The 24,420-nt window shown below is 34.7% G+C and overlaps 1 protein-coding gene across 11 annotated transcripts in view; it reads right to left on the bottom strand.

Moving 5' to 3' along the window:
- R3HCC1L (R3H domain and coiled-coil containing 1 like) overlaps positions 1 to 24,420 on the bottom strand; it is a 69,151-nt gene that overhangs the window by 23,149 nt on the left and 21,582 nt on the right. For 10 of the 11 annotated variants that reach the window (XR_896724.2, XM_011374021.2, XM_023519789.1 and 7 more), the window contains one exon: positions 937 to 2,768. Coding sequence is in view for 10 of the 11 variants with exons in the window: in XM_011374021.2 (XP_011372323.1) it covers positions 937 to 2,754 (1,818 nt within the window). In the remaining variant the exon portion in view is untranslated. Of the gene's footprint in view, positions 1 to 936; positions 2,769 to 17,873; positions 18,027 to 24,420 lie in introns of all 11 variants that reach the window. The other variant, XM_011374026.2, reaches the window with a different exon arrangement.

Below are 24,420 nucleotides of genomic sequence, written 5' to 3'. Positions count from 1 at the left end.
GGGGGAGGTAGATGGGGTAAAGAAGGTCAAATATAGGGTAACAGGGGGAGGATGAAGTAGGTAAAGGGGATCAAATATATGGTTGCTGAAGGAACTGACTTTGGGTGGTAAACACACAATAGAATGTATAGATGTCAAATTATAATGTACACCTGAAAATTATATAATTGTATTAACCAATGTTACCCCAATAAACTTAATTTAAAAAATTTTAAAAATTAAAAAATAAATTAAAAAAAAACAATGATTCTTATTTATGGTAAGGAATTTAAATGTTGGATAGAGAAGAATGTCTAAATTAAGAAAATTAAAAGATTGAACTCAATAATTTCTAAGATGCCTTCAAAAATCTAACATTCTGTATTCATGAACTCTAACTAGCGAGCATGTCATTATTCATTTATATTTTCTATATAGACTCAACAATCATTTATTCTTCAACTCAGCATAAACTCCTTAAAAAACAACCATACTTTCCTTTATTTTACCCTTCCTTTCTCTATCTCGTTCCCTCTACAATATCGAACAAAATTCAAATATCTACTAGAAAAATAAAAATGAATAAATTATTCTCCTATCCTCAAATAGGCCCATGTAAAATATATCCTGTCAACACAGAAAAGCCCTTTTGAAGAAGTTTCCCTCTGTACTTCTTAAACAGATAGCCAAAATCTATTAAATTTATCTTTATTCAATAAAATCTCTCAGGCCTCGGTTATTATAGATATAGCTTAATTCTGTATATTTTATTTTTTAAGGATCTACCTACCATACATTCTTTTCTCAATCTACAATCCTATTAGTTTTTTGAAGGAACCTTTACAATGGATCTAATATGAGGAATGTACACAAATGTCTATCAAAATTAGCACCCAAATCCCAGGCTCTATGAATCTATAAATTATCTAAGCATCAAGCAATTTCCATTAAACATACCTCTTGTAGAAGACGTGGATCCAGGCAGTCACCGTCATCATTAAACATGGACTCCCAGCTCTCCTCAGTAGCAGCACTTCCCTCAATGCGAGAAGTTTCAGTTGCTTTCGGTTCCATGGATGTCCCCATAGATACTGGTTCTACATCAGGAAAAGATATACCAAATTCTATATTCTCTGAGTCATCTTCCTCTTTTGTTTTGAACTCTTCAGCAGTTTTCAGTTTCTGCAATGCTTCTGTTATATCACCAGTACAATCTAGATCATTGCCCAAGGCACTATCTGAAAGTACTTTTGTCCCATTTAGCATACTGAGTTCAGAGTCCAAAAAAGTGTTACAATTACTACCAGCAATCTTCTTTATAGGTAAGGAGATCTTCTTTATAGGTAAGGAGGAAGCATAATCTGACAAGCTCTCTATCAACTTCCCTGTTGACTCTGTGAAACTGGATGAAACATGCTTAGCAGAAATATCTGAGCAAGCAGTCAGGTTGCTGAAATTTTCAGTGTCATTCCCACTTCTAGCTACATGAAGAGAAGCTGTACCTGCATCCATTCCTAAATATTTTGAGAAACTACTTGTGTTGCTACAGGCCTCATCAGCTATTCTAACTGCAACTACACAAGGGCTGCCTACAGTTATTTGATCATCTGTATTGTCTATCTTACATGCCTCATTTGTAATGTCACCTACACTCTTAGACTCATTATCTGTATCTGTTTCATGAACAAGGACAACTGTATCAGAAGGTCCATACTTTACACATAACTCATCCGCAGCACTGCCATTATCCTCACATTCTCTCATCACTATTGGATCAAAAATGCCATTTGTGCTCTCTAATTTGTTGACTACAGTCATTCTATGAGAGATGTGACTCATTGTCTCAGGAATGGAATCTACACCTTTCTGACCCAAGATGAAATGAGTACTGCTGACTCTATCACCAACATTCTCAGCTTCAAAGTCTACACGAGTTTGATCAGTGACACCATCTGAACTTCCAGGAACAAGAATAGTGGTGATGCCTCCACTGCTGAGCTTCAACATTCCATCTGATATTTGCATGCCTTGTTGCACAATTCCAGAATCAGAGCTGAGTTTTACTGGTGCAATCATACACTCAGGTTTCAAAACAGAACTAAAATCTCTAGGAAACTGGGATAGTACCTCTACAACCTTGGCATCAGTTTCAACTCTGCTTTCCAAATCTCTGCCTTCAAATGTTTCCCCAATTAGTTTGTGCCTAGTGAGATCATAGAGTTCCACATTTTGGAATGGTTTGTTTAGAACCTGAGCCTTACTGATTTCTGAACAAGACTGAGTCAGAAGTAACCTTTCACGTCCTGTCACATCTGTGCTTTCATCCTCCAAACATTCTACCTTCTTTGGTTTAAAATGTCTTTGTAAAGATACACTAGGAATAACCTCAGGATTTAGGTCTCCTTGCTGATATCCCTGTGATAATATGTCTTTGGATTCCGTGGCTCCTCTCTTAGTACAAATCCTATCTTTACTTCTTTCTTGAGGGCATGTGTCTTTCTTTAATTTTGTTGAAGATTTCTTTCCTTCCCTACGATTGTGCTCCTTTTCATCAGGATTAATACTTGGTCTTTGAGTCTCAGATTTGTCTTTAAAGATCTCCTTTTGGGAGAGACAATCTTCTCTTTGTTCTTCTTTCACCACCGAGTTAGGTGGACCACAGCTTTTTTCCTTGTCACCTGTCTTGAGTACTACACCCCTTCGAGCTTTAGGTACATAAAGTGCCATATCAGGCCTCCTAGCTCGAACTCTGCATCTTGCTGCTTCTTGCTGCATGGCACCACCTCAATCTGTAAGAAAAAGAGAATAATTTAATTACCAGAAACTAATTACAATGTATTGAACCAAAAAATTTTTAGAGCAAGTAGAGGGCCTACTAATCCATTCTATAGAAACCCTCAAGTTAAAAGAAAGAAAATCTACCGTAAAATAATTAATGCAATCAAGTAAGCAACTAATGAAAGTAAATTCCAAAATAATTCATGAGCCCATGGGTTTATCCATATGTCCTCTTTCTTCATATTTCCCAAATCCTTTACCTCTACCTCCCTAAAAAGTCCTTTCTACTTTTTAAACAAGTAACCCTTATCTTAGGCTGAATTCAAACAGATTATTAAAAGTGATTCTTGGCTAGCAAAAACACAACTGTCTCCATATTCCAGGAGCTCAGAATTTATATTGAAGAGTATATGCAAGGAGGACCCCTAAAACACATTTACTCAACATAAATATTTATCCATAAATGTGATTTTAAGGGTAACTTGAATGGTAATAACTTGAATGTGGGCTAGAAAATGAGATGACTAATCAGGGACTGCTTTCTAGAAGACATTGCTTTTGAACATGATTTTTTTTGGAAAGAAAGAGGTAATGGGAAAGAGAAAGCTATTATTCTATTAATACTATTTAATCAAGTGACTTACTATAAATTTTCTTCCTTCCAGCAGCAATAAAATAGGCTTGAATAGGATGAAGGAGGGTGAAGACCAAAGAACATGATGAGACAACTCACACTAGTAATTTCCTGACAACCTCCACCATGGTTGCTCAATAGAATTTAAAAGGGGGTTGGGGGGAATTTTAACAAAGGTTAAATGAACCTTTATCTACTATCTACAACATATAGAGAAATGTGTGAGATAATTTCATATTGTCATTCTTTTAATTTTCAAAATAAGTGAAGTAGATATTAGTTTGTCCAGAGCAAAGAGAATAAGGAGGTACTGTACAAAGCAAAGAAATACTCACACACACTCAGAAGCATCCATTATTAATATTTCACCACGCACAGTTCAAAAAGAAGAGACAGTAAGACAAAAAGGCTAACAAATTCTGTTTGCTCTATTCCAGATCCCTAAAATGTCACCTGATCGAAGATATTTCCTCAGTGAAGCTCTGCTCTCATGGTGCAGGCTATTATTTTATTTTCAGTCCAAGTACATACCATGGCCCTGATCATCAAATGTCCTAAGTGATCTTCTTGTCCCTTTTCTCTTTGGATGTCTTAATTGTCATCTAGCCCACCGTTCTTCATGGATTTTCTATCTTTCCATTTGTAGAAGAATATGACTTTAACATTTAGCCATACAAAGATTTTTCAAAAATGCCTACTTTTCAAAGACAGAAGTACTAAAGTATATTTCATTGGAAGGGATGCCACAGACATAGTGTATCTTGATCTCAGTTAGCAAAGCCTCTGACAAAATAATTATAATGAACTTCTGTATATAAGATGGTAATTTTATGAGTTACTTAACAGAACTATTAGGTGGACTCACCACAAAAAGTAATGATAATGGGTAGAAGTAAATTTAGAGAGGGTTATTTAAAGGAGAATTGTGTCCCCATAGCTCTTTGAAATTCAATATGTTAAACAATCATTTAGATGTAAACAATTTCCTAAAGAGGATAAAAGTTCAGATTCCTTTATGACGGTGGACAGTTAACTGCTAACACACACCTTAAATACTGTAGGCCAAATCATTTTTTCTAACTATATTTCTGACCACTGACATCATACATGACCACTTGTCCAACTGCATCTATAGTTTCAAAATTCTCCTTGAAAGAAAATGTCAGTAACACCCTGTAAGTACTTCTCTGAACCATCTTCGTGAGTAAGTGAACTAGCACAAAACAAATAAGACTTTTACATTTTCATAACAGAATGTTAATGCTGTTTGTCTACATTTGGTATCTAAAACAGAGGAAACTGGCACTTAAAGGCACTCACTGGATAAGTCAACCACGAATTGATCTGATCCAGTATTTACCAAAGCAAACTTGAGACATCTGACATGAGAGAAACTGCCGAATGAGCACATAAAATATACATTCTTCCAGAACAAATTCTCTAAGCTCTATCACTTTGTTACCTCATTAGAATGCATCATACCTAAATCATATATTTTGTCTTAACTTTTTATTTGGAAATAATTTCAAATTTACAGAAGTTACAAAAGTAAAAATACTACAAAGAGCACCCATATACTTTTACTCATATATATCTACTATTAACATTTTACTCCATTTGCTTGATCACTGCAATCATGCATGTTCCTCCTCTCTTCTCTCTCTCTACACTCATCCATCAATTTTTATTCCTGAACCTTTTGAGGACAAATTAAAAATATCATGGCCCTTTACCCCTAAATACTTTAGACTATATTTTCTATAAATAGGTATGTTCTCTTACATCAGGGATCCCCAACCCCTGAGCCTGTGGACCACATTGGTCCATGGCTTGTTAGGAAATGGGCCACATAGCAGGAGGTGAGCGGCAGGCCAGAGGGCGAGCAAGTGAAGCTTCATCTGTATCTGCAGCCGCTCCTTAGCGCTAGCATCATCGCCTCAGCTCGACCTCAGATCATCAGGCACTAGATTCTCACAGGAGTACCAGTATCTGCTGCCAAAAAGGTTGGGGACCACTGTCTTACATTATTACAACAGCTATCAATGTCAGCAAATTTAACATTAATACTTTTATTACATCTAACATGTGTATTCCAATTTTGTCAGTTAACCCAGCAATGTCCTTTATAGCGTATTTTCTCCTCCAAGACTGGATCCAGTTTAGAATCAAGTAATACATTTAGTTATCATGTCTCTTTGGCCTCCTACATTCTAGAAAATTTCTGCAGCCTTTCAAGTCTTTTATGACACTGACATTTTAGAAGACTAGCTACCCTCCCCCACTTTTTTAATTGAACATCCCTCACTTAAGACTTGTATGACATTTCCTAATGATTAGACCGAGGTTATATATTATCAACCAAATAGTACACAGATGGTCAGTCATGTGTCCTCAGGACATCACATCTGGAGGCATGCACATGATTTCTATCTGTCCTCCAATGGTGATCTTAACTTTGACCACCTGGTCAAGGTTTTGTCCAATTTTTCTACTATATAGTAATTGTGTATTTTCTCACTTGCAACTAATAAGCAGTTTGTGGAGTAACAGTTCGAATGCATGCAAATATCCTGCTCCTCATCAAAATGTCCCCCTAGATTTTATACCCACTAATGATTCTAATCTGATCCAATCTTCATTCTGATGGTTGCAAAATGATGATCTTCAAACTCTGCAACTCGTTCACATTTACCAATCAATCCATGGCATTTTTCTGAAAGTAAAAGTAAACTACATATCTGAAAACTCACCACAGAAGCTAAGATTCCCTAAGTTAAGACTAAGATGTTAAAATCTTAGTTTTTCAGTTGGTCGATGTATCTCAAGAACATCCTCTAACTTTTGCAAATTGAAGTTGAAAGTAACTATCATCTATCCAATGTCCCATTTATAAAAAGGGAAAAAGGCGTGTCTCTCAAAATGGGCCCTTAAATAGACAGCATAACGTGTCTCTTTTTTGCTCTTTTCCAGAAAACAAAGAATCGAGATTAGTGTTCAAACACAATAATTAATCCATCCCAAATGTCTGGTAATACTTATTTCTCTGTTCCTTTTTAAAACCATCTCAAATACTTTGGGAAGGAGGCAAGGCACAGTCAATTAATATATATTAATAAATGTAAATGTGAAGGAATCAGAGGAAAATATTTTTTGGTGGGAAATATTTAGACAATATATTTATTTCCTATTTTTTAACATTTGTTTGAACTATGGAATATTTTTTAGAATGAAATGTCTCAAATGAGGTATATACTATATTGAGTTCTCACCCTGACATCCCTTTCAAATGACTTGCAAAACTATGCAATAGAAAGACATTTATGTAAAGCATATTAAAATGCCAATGCAAATATCCTGAATGTAGGTTCAACAGTAAGATTTTCAGTTCAAGATAATAGATGAGGCACACGAATATATCCTCCCCTCCAAAAAAAAAAAAAAAGGGGGGGACCTACATTTATATTAGAATTCATGTTATAATAAATGTGGCACTTCAAATCAATGGAAAATTACAGAATATCCAAGATCAGGTCAAGATTTTACTTAGGATTTTATGTGCATATTTATGCAAGATCAGTCTACAATTTTCCTTCCTACTACTGGGAATTACATGATTGCATTGAGGTTATTGTAAGACATTATATAAGTTAAATATTTATGTATAAGGCTGGGCTTATTTCTCCTCAAATATTTGGTAGAACTCATCTGTAGCACTGTCTAGGAATGGTGAGTTTTGGCGAAGATGTTTTAAATTATTTTCTTTAATGTTACATCTATGGAAGTTTCTTTCTTCTTGAGTCAGTTTCACAAATCTCTCTAGAAAATTTGTCTTTTGACCTAAGTTTTCAAATTTATTGATATAAAAGTTTATCACAGTACTTTCTTAGCATTTTAACATAAGTGTCTGTCTAAATATCTAAAGTTAGTAACTATTTGTACCTGACTCCTAGATAACTGTACAATACTTTTATTTCATAATCCTTTCCATATGTACTCTTAGTTTTTGTCTAATAATATCTTTACATTGCTCTCTTTTAATGGATTTTTATTTCTATTTTTTTAAAACTCTGGTGTCAGTATCATGGTTTTGTAGGTGTCTCCTTCCTCTCTGATGATTCTCAAGATATTCTGTTATGTACTGATGTTCTCAAGTGTCTACTATGTGTTAAAGTGTATGTTTAGTATTGCTTTTCTTTTAGGACAACATTATGCTTCTTGAATTTGAGTATTTTAGCAGAGTCTTTTACCAGTTTTATTCTTTCAGGGCAATTGCTTCAGATTCATCTTCCACATCACCCGTTTTCCCTTCATTTTTGCCTATTCTGCATTTTATCCTAGTCAAGCAGTTTTTAAATTTTAATGACTAAGGTTTTATTATAGAAGTCCTATTTATCCCCTGCCCTGCCCCCTATCTTCTTGGTCTTTTATATTTTAATAGTTTTGTTGTTCTCCTTATATTTGTTTTCTTTTACCTTTAATCATTTTTAACATGTTTATTATTTAATATTTGTTATAATTATGGCATTTACTTTTGTTTTATAATTTAATTTTATTATAATTAATATTAAATATTTATTATTTAATAGTTCGACTTGCTGAAGTTCTTGAGAATTTATTTCTGCTGTCTCTTGGGTCTCTAACTTGTGCTTAAGGCATTGTCAATTTTTTTTTAATTTTATAACTTTGAGTAGTGAGCTCAATATTAATGGAGCTTTATCTGTGGGAATTCCATAGAGCCAGACTACAAGTGTTCCTCTACGGAGTGGTTCTGCATTAATTTTTAAGTTTGAGGTTTTCTGGACCGTGCAGTAGGTATAAATATGAAACTCAAACCCACATGAGAGTAAAACTGTAGCTACAAAATCTCAGGAAACTTTTCCTCTTCACTCAGAACCCAGGTGAAAACACACAAGCTTCCTTATTTTCTTTCTGAAACTGAGAATTTTCTTTTCTAGTCTACTCTTCAAGTGAGGCTACAGTGCTTTGAGATTTAAGGCTTTAGGAAGTGAACGCAGTTTCCAACTCATTTCTCCCAGGCCCAATGCCTCCACTCCTATTTCACATATGGCTATTAAAAGCTAAGCCTCTTAGTTACCAGGAATAGAAACATTAGTAAAATAAAAAATAAAAACTGTAAACAATCTAAACAGGAATAATTTCTTAAAATTATGGCCTATCCATACAGTAGAGTAATAACCAAAATGTAATGCTAAGTTAAAAAAGAAAATTATGGTCCAATCCATTTTTTTTTGCACAAAAGTATGTGTGCGTGTATATGAGTGTGCAGTCAAGTATCAGCTGTGGTTCCTGGGTTAGAACCCCAGCACCATACTTGACTAGCCCTAACCTCTCAGACAAATTACTTTATTGAATGGCAAAAATTACCACTCTAAGCCTTAGTTTACTCAAAGCATAAAATGAGCATTATAATAGATTTATTTTATAGGCACACTGAATAAATTAAATAATGCATGTATATAAATTTGCTATTCATGGTAAAAGTCTCAATACAAGTTAGCTATAGGCAATTGAGTTCACGAAGTTCCAAGTTTCACATAGGGAATCAAAAGCCATTATAATAACAATAATATTCAAAATGTGCCTTGATTACCCATAGAATCCATTTCTACTTGACACTAACATCTACTTCAACTATGTATCCTGGTTTTGACCATCAAACTCTAACAGTCTAATGCTGCAAACATCCAATAATATAAAATAAGCACAATATAGCCTAATTGTAAAATGAAAACACAAAACTTGAAAAGAATACCAGGATTTTATGAAGTCGATAATGACACTGAAGGAAGAGCTCACCTCACAACGAAACCCTTGGGGAATAAAGATCTGGCAGAATCAAACCAGTAAATAACTGAAGAAGGGAAAACCCCACAAGGATAATGACAGAATAGGAAACAAGAAAAATGTCAAAGGATAATGAAAAATCTCTTGAGAAACTGCTAAAGCTCTCAATAGTTTTGTTAAAACTGATGCACTAGCCTAGTTTATACGATAAATCCTAAGAAAATCAAAGTGAAGGATGCTATCAGACGTACACAATTTTAGTGGAAAAATTATATCAAGAAAGTTTATCACTTTATTAATTCTGAGAATTAGCACAACTGTAATAACAACATAAATTTCATTAACTATGTGATAAATTAAATGTTTTCATTTCAGAAAACTGTCCCTAACAAGTCTTTTTTTCATTAATAACTATGAAACTTTAGTCTCCATTTTAAATAAGTCTACTCTAAGAGGTATTTTTGAAGTACCAATTTTCTCACTTAACAAGAATTTCTCGTAAATGTAAATTCCTAAGGGAGAAAGGCTATTTTCTAAACTGTTAACAAGTGGTTAGATTTGGGAGAGGAGAATATGAGAGGGGGGAAAAAATAAAAGATTATTATCTTTTTATACATGTATCTCAGTATTATTAAAATTTGTTAACATATAGTATTTTTGTAATTAAAACCAAAATCACTAAAATTTAAAGATCTACTGTTTTAGTATAAGAGGCCATTATTATAAACTGGTATAGGAGAAAGCAAAGGCAATGAAAACTGATAAACAGATCTTTACTAGATAAAATTACTTAAGTAGGAAAATGATGAAGAAAAGAGTAACCTCTTTAATATATCTGATGGGATAATAAAACAAACAGCACAGATATTACCTGATGTTGGAAAGATATTTTCAAGGGTTGCAGAATGCTGAAGGAACCTCTACTTTTTGGTCCAAGAATGATCTAGAACTACTTTGTCCAATACAGTAGCTACTAGCCAGATGTAGCTACTGAGCACTTGGAAAGTGTCTAGTCTAAATAGGGATGTTCTATGCATGTAAAATACCCCTGGATTTCAAAGACTTAGTATACTTCCTCCACCAAAAAAGTAAAATGTCTCTATTTTTGTATTAATTGTATCTTGAAACTATACTATTTGTGATATATTGGGTTAAATCAAACACATTAAAATTAATTTCATTGGTTTATTTTTGTATTTTTAAATATGGCTACCTGAGAATTTAAAATTACTTATGTGGCCCACATTTGTGGTCTGTGGTATATTTCTAATGGGATACCACTGGGCTAAGATCTTGTCATATCCTTAATGTCACAAGAACAAACACAGTCTGTGCTTCCTCTTCTGCCTTGCCTGTTTCCGATTTTTCCACTTTCAGCAACAAGGGTATATAAATATATACCAAACCAAGAAATAAACTAATATATGAATGTATAGATAAGCTTATCTCTGCACGTTTTAATGTTCTATAAGTTCATAATGATCCAAAAAAAAAAAAGAATCAAAAGAAGTTTACTTATGTTTCATAAATCAAAAATAAGACTGATTAGACAACATTCCTATGTGATATAAGTTATCCTCAACAAATTTAGGACCATTTCTTCTAATTTAACTTTTTTTTCACTGAAAATGAGGGCTTTTTATATACATTTAAAACTGTGGAGGGCCCTAGATTAAGAATCATTTCTTTGCATTCTAATGAAACAGCTTCCTTTGTTTTATTATACTATCAAAATCATTCTTATTCTCATTGGTCTATTTACATACAAAGTGGCAGAACTAAGAGATGCTAACATCCTTCAGCAGTTCAGCAGCATATATGTAAAGGAATAAAAATACCTATGAAGTAAATTTAGTATGTTTACAATTAAATGTAGTAACTAAACTATATTAAGTAGCACAAGTAAACCAATAGATTTCTGAGCACTAAGATGATTATATACTTTTAAATTCTAGCCATTCCTTCAGAAAGAGTCACTGTTCTTCTCTCCTCAATTTCATAGTTTGGTGAATGGTATCACTGACAACCCAGTTGTTCAAGCCAGAAACCTAGAAGTCATTATCCCTGACATTTCAATCAATTGCCAAGCCCTCTTCATTCTATTATTTTCTAATGTGCAAATCAGATTTGGCCATTTCCTTGCTCAAAATACTTCAGTGGCTCTTCATCATGTACCAACTTTAAAGTATCTTAAATAGCATATTTGACCCTACATGATCTTAACTCCACTACCACCCCTAGAACTGCCTATCTGTCCAGTCTCATCTCCAGCCACTCCTAGTTTCAGACTGTATATTCATTCCATCAATTCCAGCTCCTGGTAGTACTAGAAACATGCCCAGCTGCCTTCTTATATCTCTGTGGTATAAGGCATACTATTTTCTCAGTCAGATGCCTGCCTGACAGTCTCTACCTGTCCTTCAATTCTCACCTTAGAGATTACCTCCTCTATAACTTCATCCCCCTATACCCTTACATATATCTTCGTTAAAGCAATTATGTCACTTTGCAGTTATGTGTCTGCATGTCCAGCTCGCTTCTAAATAGTAAGTTCTTCGGTGTAAGGTTATTTTTTGTTAATCTACAATGCCATAACACTGCACTTGGCACTAAATAAATATCTGTTAAATCATGGCAAGTGATGCTCAAAAGGTGATGCTCCTCAACCTCCAATTAAGATTTGAGGCCCCATTCATTTATTCATTCATTCCACAAACATTTACTGAATAACTATTACATGGCAAGTCCCATCTAGCCACTGGGAACACAGCAATGAACAAAATAGTATGGCCTTAAAAAGCTTACATGGCAATAACAGAGACAAAAAAAAATAGGCAAAAATGAAGGGAAAACTGGTGATGTGGAAGATGAATCTGAAGCTATTGCCCTGAAAGAATAAAACTGGTAAAAGATTCTGCTAAAATACTCAAATTCAAGAAGCATAATGTTGTCCTAAAAGAAAAACAATACTAAACATACACTTTAACACATAGTAGACACTTGGGAACATCAATACATAACAGAATATCTTGAGAATCATCAGAGAGGAAAGCAACACCTACGAAACCATGATAGTGATAAATTCAAAGGAGTAAAATGAAGCAGGGACAGAGATGCACAGTGATGGGGTATATGGCTATTTTAGAAGGGAAGACCATATGGTAAAGTGGGGAAGAACACAATGAGGAGTTAATACCTGAGCTAATACTTGAATTGATCAGTGAGTCACACAAATTATCTGGGGAAAAGAGAATTCCAGGAGAAAAATAAGAACAAGTGCAAAAGGAAGGACAAGTCTAAAATGTTCAAGGAAATAATCAGAAAACAGGTGTGGTTAACAGCAGAGTAAGAAAGGGCCCAGAAGTCAGTAAGATAGCTAAGGGCCAGAACAAGTATGGGCTCGCAGGCTAAGGCAAGAGCTTTGATTTTGAATGTGTTGGGAAATTATTGGAAGGTTTCAACAAGAGAATGACATGATCTGAATTACCTTTAATGAAGATCTTCCTAGCAAAAATGTGAGGAACTGACTATATAAGAGTTAACGGTAGAAGGAGGAAAATCTGTAAAGAAATCTAAAAACTAATGAACGTGGAGCACGTCTAGGGCACAAGTGGTTGGATTAATAATATATTCTGAAAGCAAAGCTAACAAAACTTTGGTGGACTAACTGTATGGATGTGAAGAGATGAGTCGCTTTGAGAGTTCTGATCTGATCGAGCACGTGACAACAGTTACATTTACTAAGATAGGGAAGACTGGGGAATGAAATAGGAAACAAGGAATCAAAAGTTCTGATTTAGACCTTTTAAATTTGAAATGCCTTTTGAATAGCCTGTACAGTTGTTAAGGAAGCAACTGGATATATAAGTTGGAAGCTCAATGGAAGATGCAAATATTGGAGATAAAAATTGGGGGGTCATCACCATAAAAAAAAATCAAGCCAAGGAACATAATAAGAACACCTAGAGAGTGACAAAAATAGAAGGTCAAGGGGATTGAGCCATGGGGAAACTAAAACCCTTAAAGGTCACAAAAAGGAGATGTGGCTGGCAAAGGAGACTAAGAAAGACTAAGAAAGCATCCCAGAAGCCAAATGGAAAAAAAAGTTTTTAAAAGGCAAGAGTAATCATTTGCATTAACAGCTGAAAGGTCAAGTAGGAAGGCCTGAACATTTTTATACTGGATTTGGTAGGACAGAGGTTGTTGGTGACATTGGTCTGGTTTCAGTGGGGTTGGGAGATCAATACCCCACTGGAATGGGTTAGGGAGCAAGTATGAGGTAAGAAAGAATGATACAAATAGGAAGAGAAAAACTGATGATGCAAATGGAGAATGGGGAGGTTAACTATTTATTAAAAGGCATATTTACAATAGTCTTCAAATATCGGAACAAAAATTAGCAACTATAAGTAAAAATTCTATCAATTCCTGCTTTGTCATATCTGTATAAGAAATGCAAAGGGAGTATTAAACAGAATATGATATTCTGAATTGCTCAATTATTCACCTCAGGACAGTTATGGCACCTTGAGCCTCAGGATTTACACATAAATCAAGCTCACATATTCAACATCTTTCTTAAAAGTCATTTTTGCCTTAGGGAAGTTCGGGATTCATTAGAGCCTGTATAAAATCAGTTCTTCAGTCATTTTTATTTAATCAGTCTAAGCAACACAAATTCTGCTTCTTTAGCAATAGCCGGTATGTACCTTTGGAGTACTGGGTGACCTTGCGAAGATAGCAGCTAAATTCACTTACAAACTTTTATAAAGTACTCGGTGTTCAGATGACAAAGCTAGATTACAAAGTTCTTTTTCTTGGTCACTATGAGCGTTGCATAGTAGAAAAAAAGGATTTCTCTAAACAGGTTACTTTTTTAAAAAAGTAATAGATGGCTCAAAGGTCTATAATAGACAGGAAGTCTACTTTCAAGAAAAAATGTAATAAAGTGTAAAGCTAACCAAAAATAAGTAAAATTTTTGTATATTCCTTAATACAAAAGCTTTATACACTAAACCTTTTTATTAAATCTGTATTCTCACTTCAAAGAGATAGATAATCACTATTTACATTTTGCTGTATATATGTCTACTGTTAATAAAAGACTTATTCTGCCATGAGTACAGAATCCTACATAGGAAGACTTTCTAAGCCAGTTTTTTTCAAACTTTTTTGCACTCCAATTTCAAAACATTTCACATGATGACACAGTAGATACAGATTTATACACATATGTAACTAAAAATAGTTCCATAAAATACTTAACTATTTGCACTGTCCTTTTTTAATCTATTTCATTTTAATTAAAAAAATTTTAGATTCTTATGATTTAACATCAATTTACTCACTAAGTTGTTTCACTTAATTGGCTGTTTGTAAAACACTAAACAGCACATTCAATGCCAGAAACTTTCATAGCAGGAATAGAAAACATTCTCTATTTTAAATGATTTGGAATTTTGGTTGTAGAACAAGATAAAAGGGAAAGTAAAAGATGAGTAAAAAATAGAAATATTATACCAAGAGTCTTTATCAAAATAATATTAGGAATATATCTAATCTTTCCACAGTTTCAAGATCCCCTACTCCCAATATCAAGCACATTTCTGCAAATAACCAAGAAATGTCCTTCTATGAAGGAGTTTCACTTTAAAATATACTTGATCCAAACACAACACAGAGGCACTTATGTGTAATATAACATGAAAAATTATACTTGGACAGCAGAAAAATAGCTTCATATTTTAAAAACTATAAAATCTGCTAATGAACGAAACTGATTCTCCCGTAGTTTTTCTTAATGCATCCTTCCATAAATAAACTTGCCCTAGTTAATACATTTCACACTTGAAAATGCCAAATAATTCCTATATCTACCTGCAGCTTTATTCTTCTATTCAAACCAGGTTTATAAAATATATGTTAATTTAAATTAACAGAATAAAGAAAATAATTTGTGACATTAGTGCCTAAAATTGAAGCGATTACTCTAAGACTCTTTAACACACCTGGACTGAAGAGAAAAAAAAAGGTTTTAAAGCAGGTAAACACTTAGAAGACTTTATGCAGACCTTATTCAAAGGTATGCAGGAAACATTCATTAATGTGAAGCAGAATGAGGAAACAGCTCTATTCAAACTGCTAAACTGGCCATGTATAAAGTGACATGTCAAGGCCTTATTCATTGTGAAAGGCTGCTCTCTCTCACCCACATAACACAATCATATCATGACCTCCAAATTACTATTTTTCAGCAGAGTATCTGCTTTTTATTGTTTGTCTCTTCACCACCTGTCACTTCTTGCCACTCTAAGTATTTTATTTTTCTCAACCTAATGAATATTGCTTAATTTCAGTGTGTTCAGATTATATACAAAATAAAAAGCCTTCTAAGGATCTGAGATGCTTTTTATTTGAGCAAAACGTATAAACTTTAATGTATGAACTTTGTGATACCTATTTTGGCCCCTTGCCAGATGTTATTTGCTTACTTCGTGACACTCATAATAGTAACATCCTCATTTGAGACTCCCAACAACCCCATTAAGTGATATTTTTTTTGTATGGCTTGAATTTTACAGATGAGAAAACTGAGGCACAGAGATATTAAATAAAATGCCAAAGGCCAATGAACTAGAATATGGCTGATTCTAATCTCGATAATCAGACTCCAGTGTTTATGCTCCTGCTTTATCGCAATACGCTGTACTACTTTATGGCAATATGAACAGACCAGTATGTGTAGTGCCGTCCACTTTAATATCTTTGACAATTCTCTGGGAAAGAAAAACAGGAATAATTGCATCAATTAGTTATGTCTAGTCAGAAGCCCTATTTCCTTTCACATCTTCAAAAGCTGCTCCGAAAGACATAAGTCAGTCCTGAAGTGAAAAGCCAGAGGAATACCTGTGGGTCAACAAAGCTGATCAGTAAGTTTTTAGAAGTCTAGCCTTGTCTACAATTACATTGTGCCTGTCCTACAGAGAATCTAAACCCAAGACTCTCCACTGCCATTTGACGATCTACTTGCCAAGGATGGTTTAGAATTGTTCCTTCTGAGATGCAGCCCTCTATGATCTCTGAATACCTACTGCATGTTGTGGATTTCAATAACTATTCCTTGAGTAAATGTGAGGTAGAGATTTTCTCCTCCCTGCTGCCATACCAAACTATTAACCTACCCGACTCAAGTAACCATGATCTCCTTGAAAGCAAGAAATGCTTTATCATTGTTACATCCTCAATGCCTAGCACCATTCCTGGCACATGGATGGCATTCAATAAATGACTGGTAAACAAGAGAATATAAAACAAATGTTCTTAACACAAAGCAATATTAATCCAGATGTTTCTCCTTAACTGGAGACTGTGAATAGGTGAAAGGCATGTGTATTCTTGATGAAAGTTAAGAATTCTCTATCATGTTTTTTTTATTCAATTCATCAGCTATTTTTCTAGGAACACTCTTTTTTACTTGTTTATGTGACACATGATACATAGCTATTTACAAAAGAAGCCTTATATGCAAATTAGTGGTGAGAGCAAAATTAAACCAGCAAGATTTAAGGCGTGTCCCCCATACCTGGTTCATTCTTGAAAACCAAAATGTCCTGCAAATGTCAAAGAAACGAGGCTCTATATTTTTCAAGTATTATCCATTTTTATAGACTGTTAATATACAGACATGTTCTAATTAAAGGAAATGATGAAAAGCACTGAGACTATGAATTTGAGATTATAAAGAACTTGTAACATTTTAGATTTAAATAATTACACATTGCAATATAATTTAAATTTGTACAGCCCTAAAGAAGTCAATGAATGAAGAAGCACTATGCTAAGTGCTCATGTAGACTATCTCATTTAACAATCATAACAAGTGCTTGAGGTGTACATAACTACCATTTTAAAGATAAGATAACTAAGATTTAAGGTCACAAATCTAGCTAGTAAGTGTAGGAGCCAGAATTGAAACCCAGCTTTGCCTGATCCTCCAGCTTTTCACTGCTCACAAGTCTGCATCTCATAGTATATCCTCCACAAAACAACTCTAAATTTTCTAAGTCGCAACTGCCTAACTTTAACATTGTGACAATATACCATATTTATTAACTTCATCATTTTGAGACATATAAGTAAAATAAAGGAAAACTGTTTACCTTCATGAACTCCATACATAACTTCCCACCTTAACCACTGAAATCTTGAATCATATGAGGGCTATTTATCACTAACTTTCCCTTTTCTGAAAATTAGGCTTTGCCCTTCCATTACCATGAAAACTCTATTGGCACCCACCACTGCATTCTGTATAAAATCTATCACAGCTATTAGTGATGGTGGTCACTACCTTAGAGAACTCTGGAGTCCTAAAAGACTTGAACTCTCTAATGCAAGTCTAAAAGTTTCTGTAACATCCACCACACCAAACGTTGTTTAAAAAAATCTGGGAAAAATAAGAAAATTATGTGATTAAATATTATAAGTTTCTCTCTGCATGGAACAGCTCTTTGAGAAGATCAATTGTATTCTATTAGAGCAGGGAAGCTGGTTTGCAGATTCTATTTGTTTATATGCCAACAGGCTAAACACCAACATTGAAGGAATAAAACTGTCTTGTTTTTTTTCAATACTCAAAAAATGATCAGGTAAGAAAACTTTATTTGCCATGACTTACTTATTAGATATTGTTTCCTTTTCCTCTCTTCTTACTTCCACCCAAAACCTCAATGAATTTTGAATCATGGGCCATGAATGGTGGTATTTATTAAAGTAAACCAAGGATCTTTTCTTCTAATCTCTCTCAAAGAAGGAAGGAAACCTGGAGGTTCTGCAGAAGCATACCAAGACTTTTATTTTACTGGATACACTTCGAGTCTTCCCTCTCCCTCACTCTCCATATTCACTCAATTGACAAGTTCCACTGATCTTTACATCTGAATATCTCTTTAATCTGTTTAGTTTTCCCTATCCCTAATGATACTCCAGGTTAAACCAACACACACAAATGCTTAGATTACTATAAAAGCCCATCTAACTGGTCTGTTTTGCTTCTTTTCCATTCATCTTCATCTTGCTTCCAGAATGACCCTTTTAAAACAATTAGCTGCTTGGACATACCCCTCCCCTAAAACCTTTCAACGACTTCCCATCATTCTTATGATAAAATCAACTTTTTAAACATGGCTTACAAGACTCTTCTTAACCTGGCTCCAATCAATTTCTCTTAGCTTTTTATCACTTCTGTCCTTATATGCTATATAGCCACATCGATCTTCTTTCAGATTCTTGAACTCTCCATGTTGTTTGTTTTGTAGGTTTTTTTTTCATCTTAGCCTCTACACAGTCTCTTCCTTCTTACTAGTCTACTCCCCTGAGGTCTCCTAACCATCCTCACCTAACTAATTTCTATATAATCTTTAGGTGTCCATCACAGCTCTTTCTCTGAGAGCCTTAGCTAATCATTCTAGATTAGGTGCCTCTACCATATACTTCTATTACAGCACTTATATTTTATTATAATTACTTCTTTAATTATCTAGTCTTCCCTCACTATGCTAAATGCTTATTAGAAAAGGGATTATGTCTTCTTGCTCATCAATATATCCCCAACACTTACCACAGTGCCTGTGCATACAGCACACATTTTTTTTTTTTTTTGGTAGAATGAATGAATGAAAGAACAAGCAAAAAAAAAAACAAAAAACAAAAACAATTTGGGGATGGAAACTGAAAGAAACAGATTTAAATGGTATTCTGATCAGCAAAAATCCCATATCAAAATTACACTCTCAAATAAATAAGTGGGACTTCTGGATTCTGCTTATTACATAGAAAGCTGGAAAATGCCATTCCTACCCTTAAAACAAAATAAAAGATGGATGAGGTGCAAAAATCACAAATTTTCTTGAGCTCATCAGAGAAGATCACAGGACAAGCAACCCAAAGTCAAAGGAAATAAGACAGGCTCCTCAAAGGAGAGATGGAACATGAGCACCTCCTTACCTGTAGTAAGTGCCAGACACCAATACAAACCAGTAAGAACTCAAAGTGTTTTCAAAATTGCTAAAGGCCAAATGTGGGCTATCATGAGAATACAGAACACTTGACAACCACAGAAATAAGAATTCTCACCCACTCATAGAATCTTCTCCATGGACCTCCCCAAAGTGATCTTTAGATTTCAATTAGAAATTAACAAACTGATTCTAAAATGGATATAGAGGCAAAGGAATCACAATAGCAAAAACAATTTTGAAAAGAACAAAGTTGGAGAACTCAGTACCTGATTTCAAACTTACTGTAAAGTGCAGTGATCAAGCCAGTGTGGTACTGGAGAAAGTACAGATTTATAGATTAATGAAACGGCAAAAAAAAAAAAAGAGTCCAGAAATTGACTCACACATATATGATCAGTTGATTTTTCAAAAAAGGTACAAGGAAATTCAACAGAAAAAAAAAGTCTTTACAATTAATGATGCTAAAACAAAAATTCATATGTGACAACAACAAAAGATAACTTCTATCCATATCTCACGCCAGATGCAAAAATCAAGTCAAAATAAATCACAAATCTATATAAAAAACCTAAAACTATAACACTGCTAGAAGAAAATACAGGAGAAAATCTTTGTGACTTTGTGTTAGACAAAGATTTCTTAGATATGAAACGAAAAGCATTATCCTTAAAATTTTTTTTAAATTTTTTAAATCAATAAACTGGACTTCAGCAATATTAAGAACTTCTGCTCTTCAAAGACACTATTAAGAGAATGAAAAACAAACCACAAATTGGAGAAAATATTTGGAAATCACATAACTGATAAAGGACTTTTATCCAGAATACATAATGAAACTCTCAAAACTTGATATCTGAAAACAAACAACAATTTGAACAATACTTCATCAAAGAAGATATAAAGATGACAAATAAGCACACCAAAAAAATGCTAATATCATTTATCACTAAAAACTACAACTCCACTAATATAAAATTCTGGAAAAGGCAAACTTTAAGAACAGAAAATATATCAGTAGTTGATGGAAGATTAAGTTTAGGTAAGGGGTTGTCTAAAAGCAGCACAGAGGAATTTTTTGAATAGACGGAACTGTTCTATATCTCAATTGTATGGAAGCTACATGACTGCATGCTTTTGTCAAAATTCACAGAATGTACTCTAAAAAAGGTGAATTTTCATACTATATATAAAGTGTATCTTCATTCTTTAAATGAAAATAAAATCCATATCTCCTAGAAATTCTTACTAAAATACAGCTGACAACACTGACTCTTTAATTTCTGATCCTTGACTTTAAAATATACCCACCAAGAAGCCAGTGAATAATCAGTGCAGCCTTAGTGAAGTTACATTAGTAAGATTTAAAACTTTCTTAAAACTTGAGGTTATAGTCTTTCCTAATTTAATTCTGTAGTCATTACTTAAAACTTCCATGACTTATACAATTTTGCATGAGCAAAGATTGTAAAACTTAGTCGCCTTTGACTGTCAACACTATTATCTATCTACTCCATATATAACCAAACTACAAAATTCTTTGCATGGCATTCAGGGAGATATATAAAACTGTATTTTTAATCTGGATAGTGTTATTCCAAACAACCTCAAAAAAGGGCACTGAGAATAGTCTAAGATACTCTGGCAATTCCAAATGACATTAAGTACATCAATATACAATAATTTTTTTCTAAAACACACTTTTTCATAATTCCTTGCTCAAAAACCTTGTTGACTTGCCAGAGTCTACAAGATATAAACTAAGTTTACCTGGTATTCAAGGTTCTCCACAATTTGGTGTTCCAATCTCATTTCTACCACTCTCAGACGCAAATCCTCTATTCTGCACCAGATGGCCTCATGGTCTGTTCATTCCAACTTCTGAAATATCCTCATTGAATTATCTCGGTTTATACAACCCTAGTCACTATTCATTCAAAAGGCTTATCTCAAATCCAGCATTTTCCTTTAACTATTGGAAGACACACTGATTTCATCCTTCTGTGCATTCATTATCTATGGTATTCATTTGTCATTATATACTACCTCATATTCTTATTTAAATGTTTCATTTATGAATGTCATCTCATACTCTATAATATAGTTTCGCAAGGGCAGATACTGTTTCTCACATGCTTCTTGTATCTCCAGGAACACAACAGGTATTCACTAAATATTGAGAAAAAAAATTAATGTGGAATTTAAAATTAATTCTGAATCACTTTAAATTTTAAATTAATTTTAAATTCACTTAAAGGATTTAGACAACTTCCTGGATAAGCTTATTTATAGCTTGAGAAACTTAAGCCAGGGGCACTACTAGACTTTTGTTCCCTGAGATCTGCCACTGTATCACTTTCATCTTTATATTTCCAAAGTTGAATACAGTGCCTGATATATTTAAATACTGAACTAAATTTCAGTTTATAAGGCCACAAAGTAAGAAACAGAATCCTGGAGTTCTATCTCAATCCTCCCATGATTATATTAGTGCCTTGATATGTTCCCTAATTCTCATATTTGTTCAGATTCCCCCTTAACAGACTACAAATATCACAAAGACAAAAACTGTGCTTTCTCCTCTCTAAAGCTCGCAGAGCAACTATCGCAGTGTTGAGTCTATGCATACTAGGTAGGCAATATTTCTATCAGATTTCTTAAAAGTAACATAAAAGCAGCTTATATCCTCTTCTCTGCCCTATGTAAAAATATACTATTTATTCTTCCTACTGAGAAGATTTATTTTTCATCATCTTTGGCACAAATTCTAGAATGCTATCTGCCAGGTCACATGCCCTGATAAATATGCATCCACAAGCAATTATGAAGATAGATAGCTTATAGGGAGGGGGCACTCTATGGTCAGGTCCCAGTGCTGGCCTGTGGTTAGGGGGGAGGGTAAGTGGGGGAGGGGTGTGGCCCTGTGATTAATCACTGCCCACTCTGCTTAGGGGTATTTATCACAGCCCGCTGTCAGGTAAATCACTGGAAAAACACCTCTTCAGTAATTAATGTGAAGTGACGGATGGACAGCCCCTGGGCCCATTAATCAGGAACATCAGCAGCCTACTGAGATTATGAATGTCAGGATGCATAAACTGCCGGTGGATCAATAGGCCCAGGAATTCATCCAAGGCTCTCATTTCCGAGGCATCTCCGGTACATTAGGCTTCCTTGACCCCTCCCCCAGTCTAAAGTGAAAAGCAAGACTTCAGAACAAAGAGTAGGAGCTGAGGTCTGAAGTGACCACTGCAAGAAAACATTCAAAGAAGCTGCCCATGACTAGGGTAAGTACCAGGATAGCAACATGAGCACTGAGCTATACTGACCAAGAGGCTCTCAGAAGGCTCAGTGCCCTGAAAAAGCAGGGGAACCACGAAGATAACAGTTAACATTCAGTACTCAGAGCCTGATTATCCATTTTAGGGGTAATCCAGTTTCTTGCTTCTAATCTTTTACCAATTTTCCTGTCCACATTTTCTTTCATTTCATATTGGCACCACTAATAAAGAGAGAAGAGAAAGAAAATTCAATTTCTGCTAACAACCTAGGTAAAAATTTCTATTTAAGAGGAAAAAAGACTTTGTATAAAATAAAATCACTGAATTATCCTTGAATTTAATTTAGTCTTATCTCTCATTACCATGACAAACCGGGAATTGCCAGAAGCACCCACAGCATCTTCAATTAAGGAAAAGGTGGTCTCCCTGATTCATTAGGATTTACAAAGCATTATGCCAGTATATAGGTTAAAGGCTAAACTGTGTGGTGGGATTCCAGGGAAATGAAATCACATTTTAATTCTATTTCTTCTCCAAGTCAAACAAAAAAAATTGTCCATTGAAAAGAAAGGGTCTTCTCAACTTGTAAAACAGTATGGACTTGAAAGAGAATTACTGTTTGATCATCACCCCAAGTTTAGTCAATTTTGTATGGGAAATAAGGCTGTTTTTCAGCCTCATATTGAACACCCTCTAGGGTGGCAGTGACAGGAATGAGACTGCACTTGCTGCCATATCCCGCCAAACCCCAGTGCTGTGCTTTGCGGTCAGATACAGGACAGGGCTGCAATCGTTGGTTAGAAAGTGTCTCAGAGTTACGGCTGCCTGTTCCGCTAAATCTCATTTCATCCTACTGATGGATAGATGGACAGATGGCTGCGTGGTGAAAGCAGCATTATCAGGCAGCTTCTATGAAGCCTCTAAATGATGGATAGCCCTCTTTCTACTTTCTCCAAACCACCATCGATCCGAGCCATATTTCAGCAGTCAGAAGCCAGTAATATTAAGACACACAATCAGGTTAAGTTACTTGCAGTATAAACCTCTAAAACAGAAATTCTAACACCTCTGCTTTGCTGTCATGAACTAGGCTGAAAATGTTACAGTTTCATTCTTTCTACATGCTAACCCAATGAATTCAAACGTCTCAAAGCCCAAAGGGAACAGCCGGGCTCCATTCCTAGGAGCGCTTGAAAAGCTAGTTTGCCTGCCAAATTTTTTACTAGTCAGTTCTGTGAAATGAACTCTGCAACAGTAGAGAGCAGATCTGTGAATATGTGTATCCAGTAGAGTGTGATCTATTAGCATCATACAAATCACATAGAGTTTGTCCGTGATATAATCAAATGTATGAATCCTTGGATATACCAAATGGACCTACCAACATCAAGGAGGGTGATTAAAACTGGGACTGTCTTTTGCACATAATCCTAAAATGCTGTTTCTATCTAGTCTACCTGGCTAGCTTCTACTCTCTTGCGTACATATCAAATCATAAGTATTAATCCTTGCCTGTTTTCACAAGCACACTTCTGCATCCATTTGTTCTGTCACCTTTTAGACACTCATCTCAGCTTGTCGATCTGGACTCCATGCCCTCTTTGTTATTCCTATGTTATCCTGTGCTCTCAGACAGCAATTCAGACTCCTATAACCGGACTCTGTATCGAAGTTATTTCCACTCATTTGTTTGGAAGAAATGGACTCTACCTCCAGCTTTGTGATATAGATTCCCAGAACCCATATGCCCTCTTTTTCTAAGCTCACATATCCCCAAATGACTTCTCTAAATGCTTTACTATCAACTATAACCAATTCAGCTTGGCTTGGCTCCTAGTCCTCCCTCTCTTGACTGACTTGCTGCCACCCTTGAGCCTAATGCTCAAAGAGGATTTGTTTGTATTAAGTTTGTGGAGTCAGAAAAATG

Source organism: Pteropus vampyrus, unplaced genomic scaffold (assembly GCF_000151845.1).
Source record: "Pteropus vampyrus isolate Shadow unplaced genomic scaffold, Pvam_2.0 Scaffold238, whole genome shotgun sequence".
Classification (NCBI taxonomy): Eukaryota; Metazoa; Chordata; class Mammalia; order Chiroptera; family Pteropodidae; genus Pteropus; species Pteropus vampyrus.
Note: the sequence above shows the minus strand (reverse complement) of the source record. Positions and strands in the feature narration are given on the sequence as shown.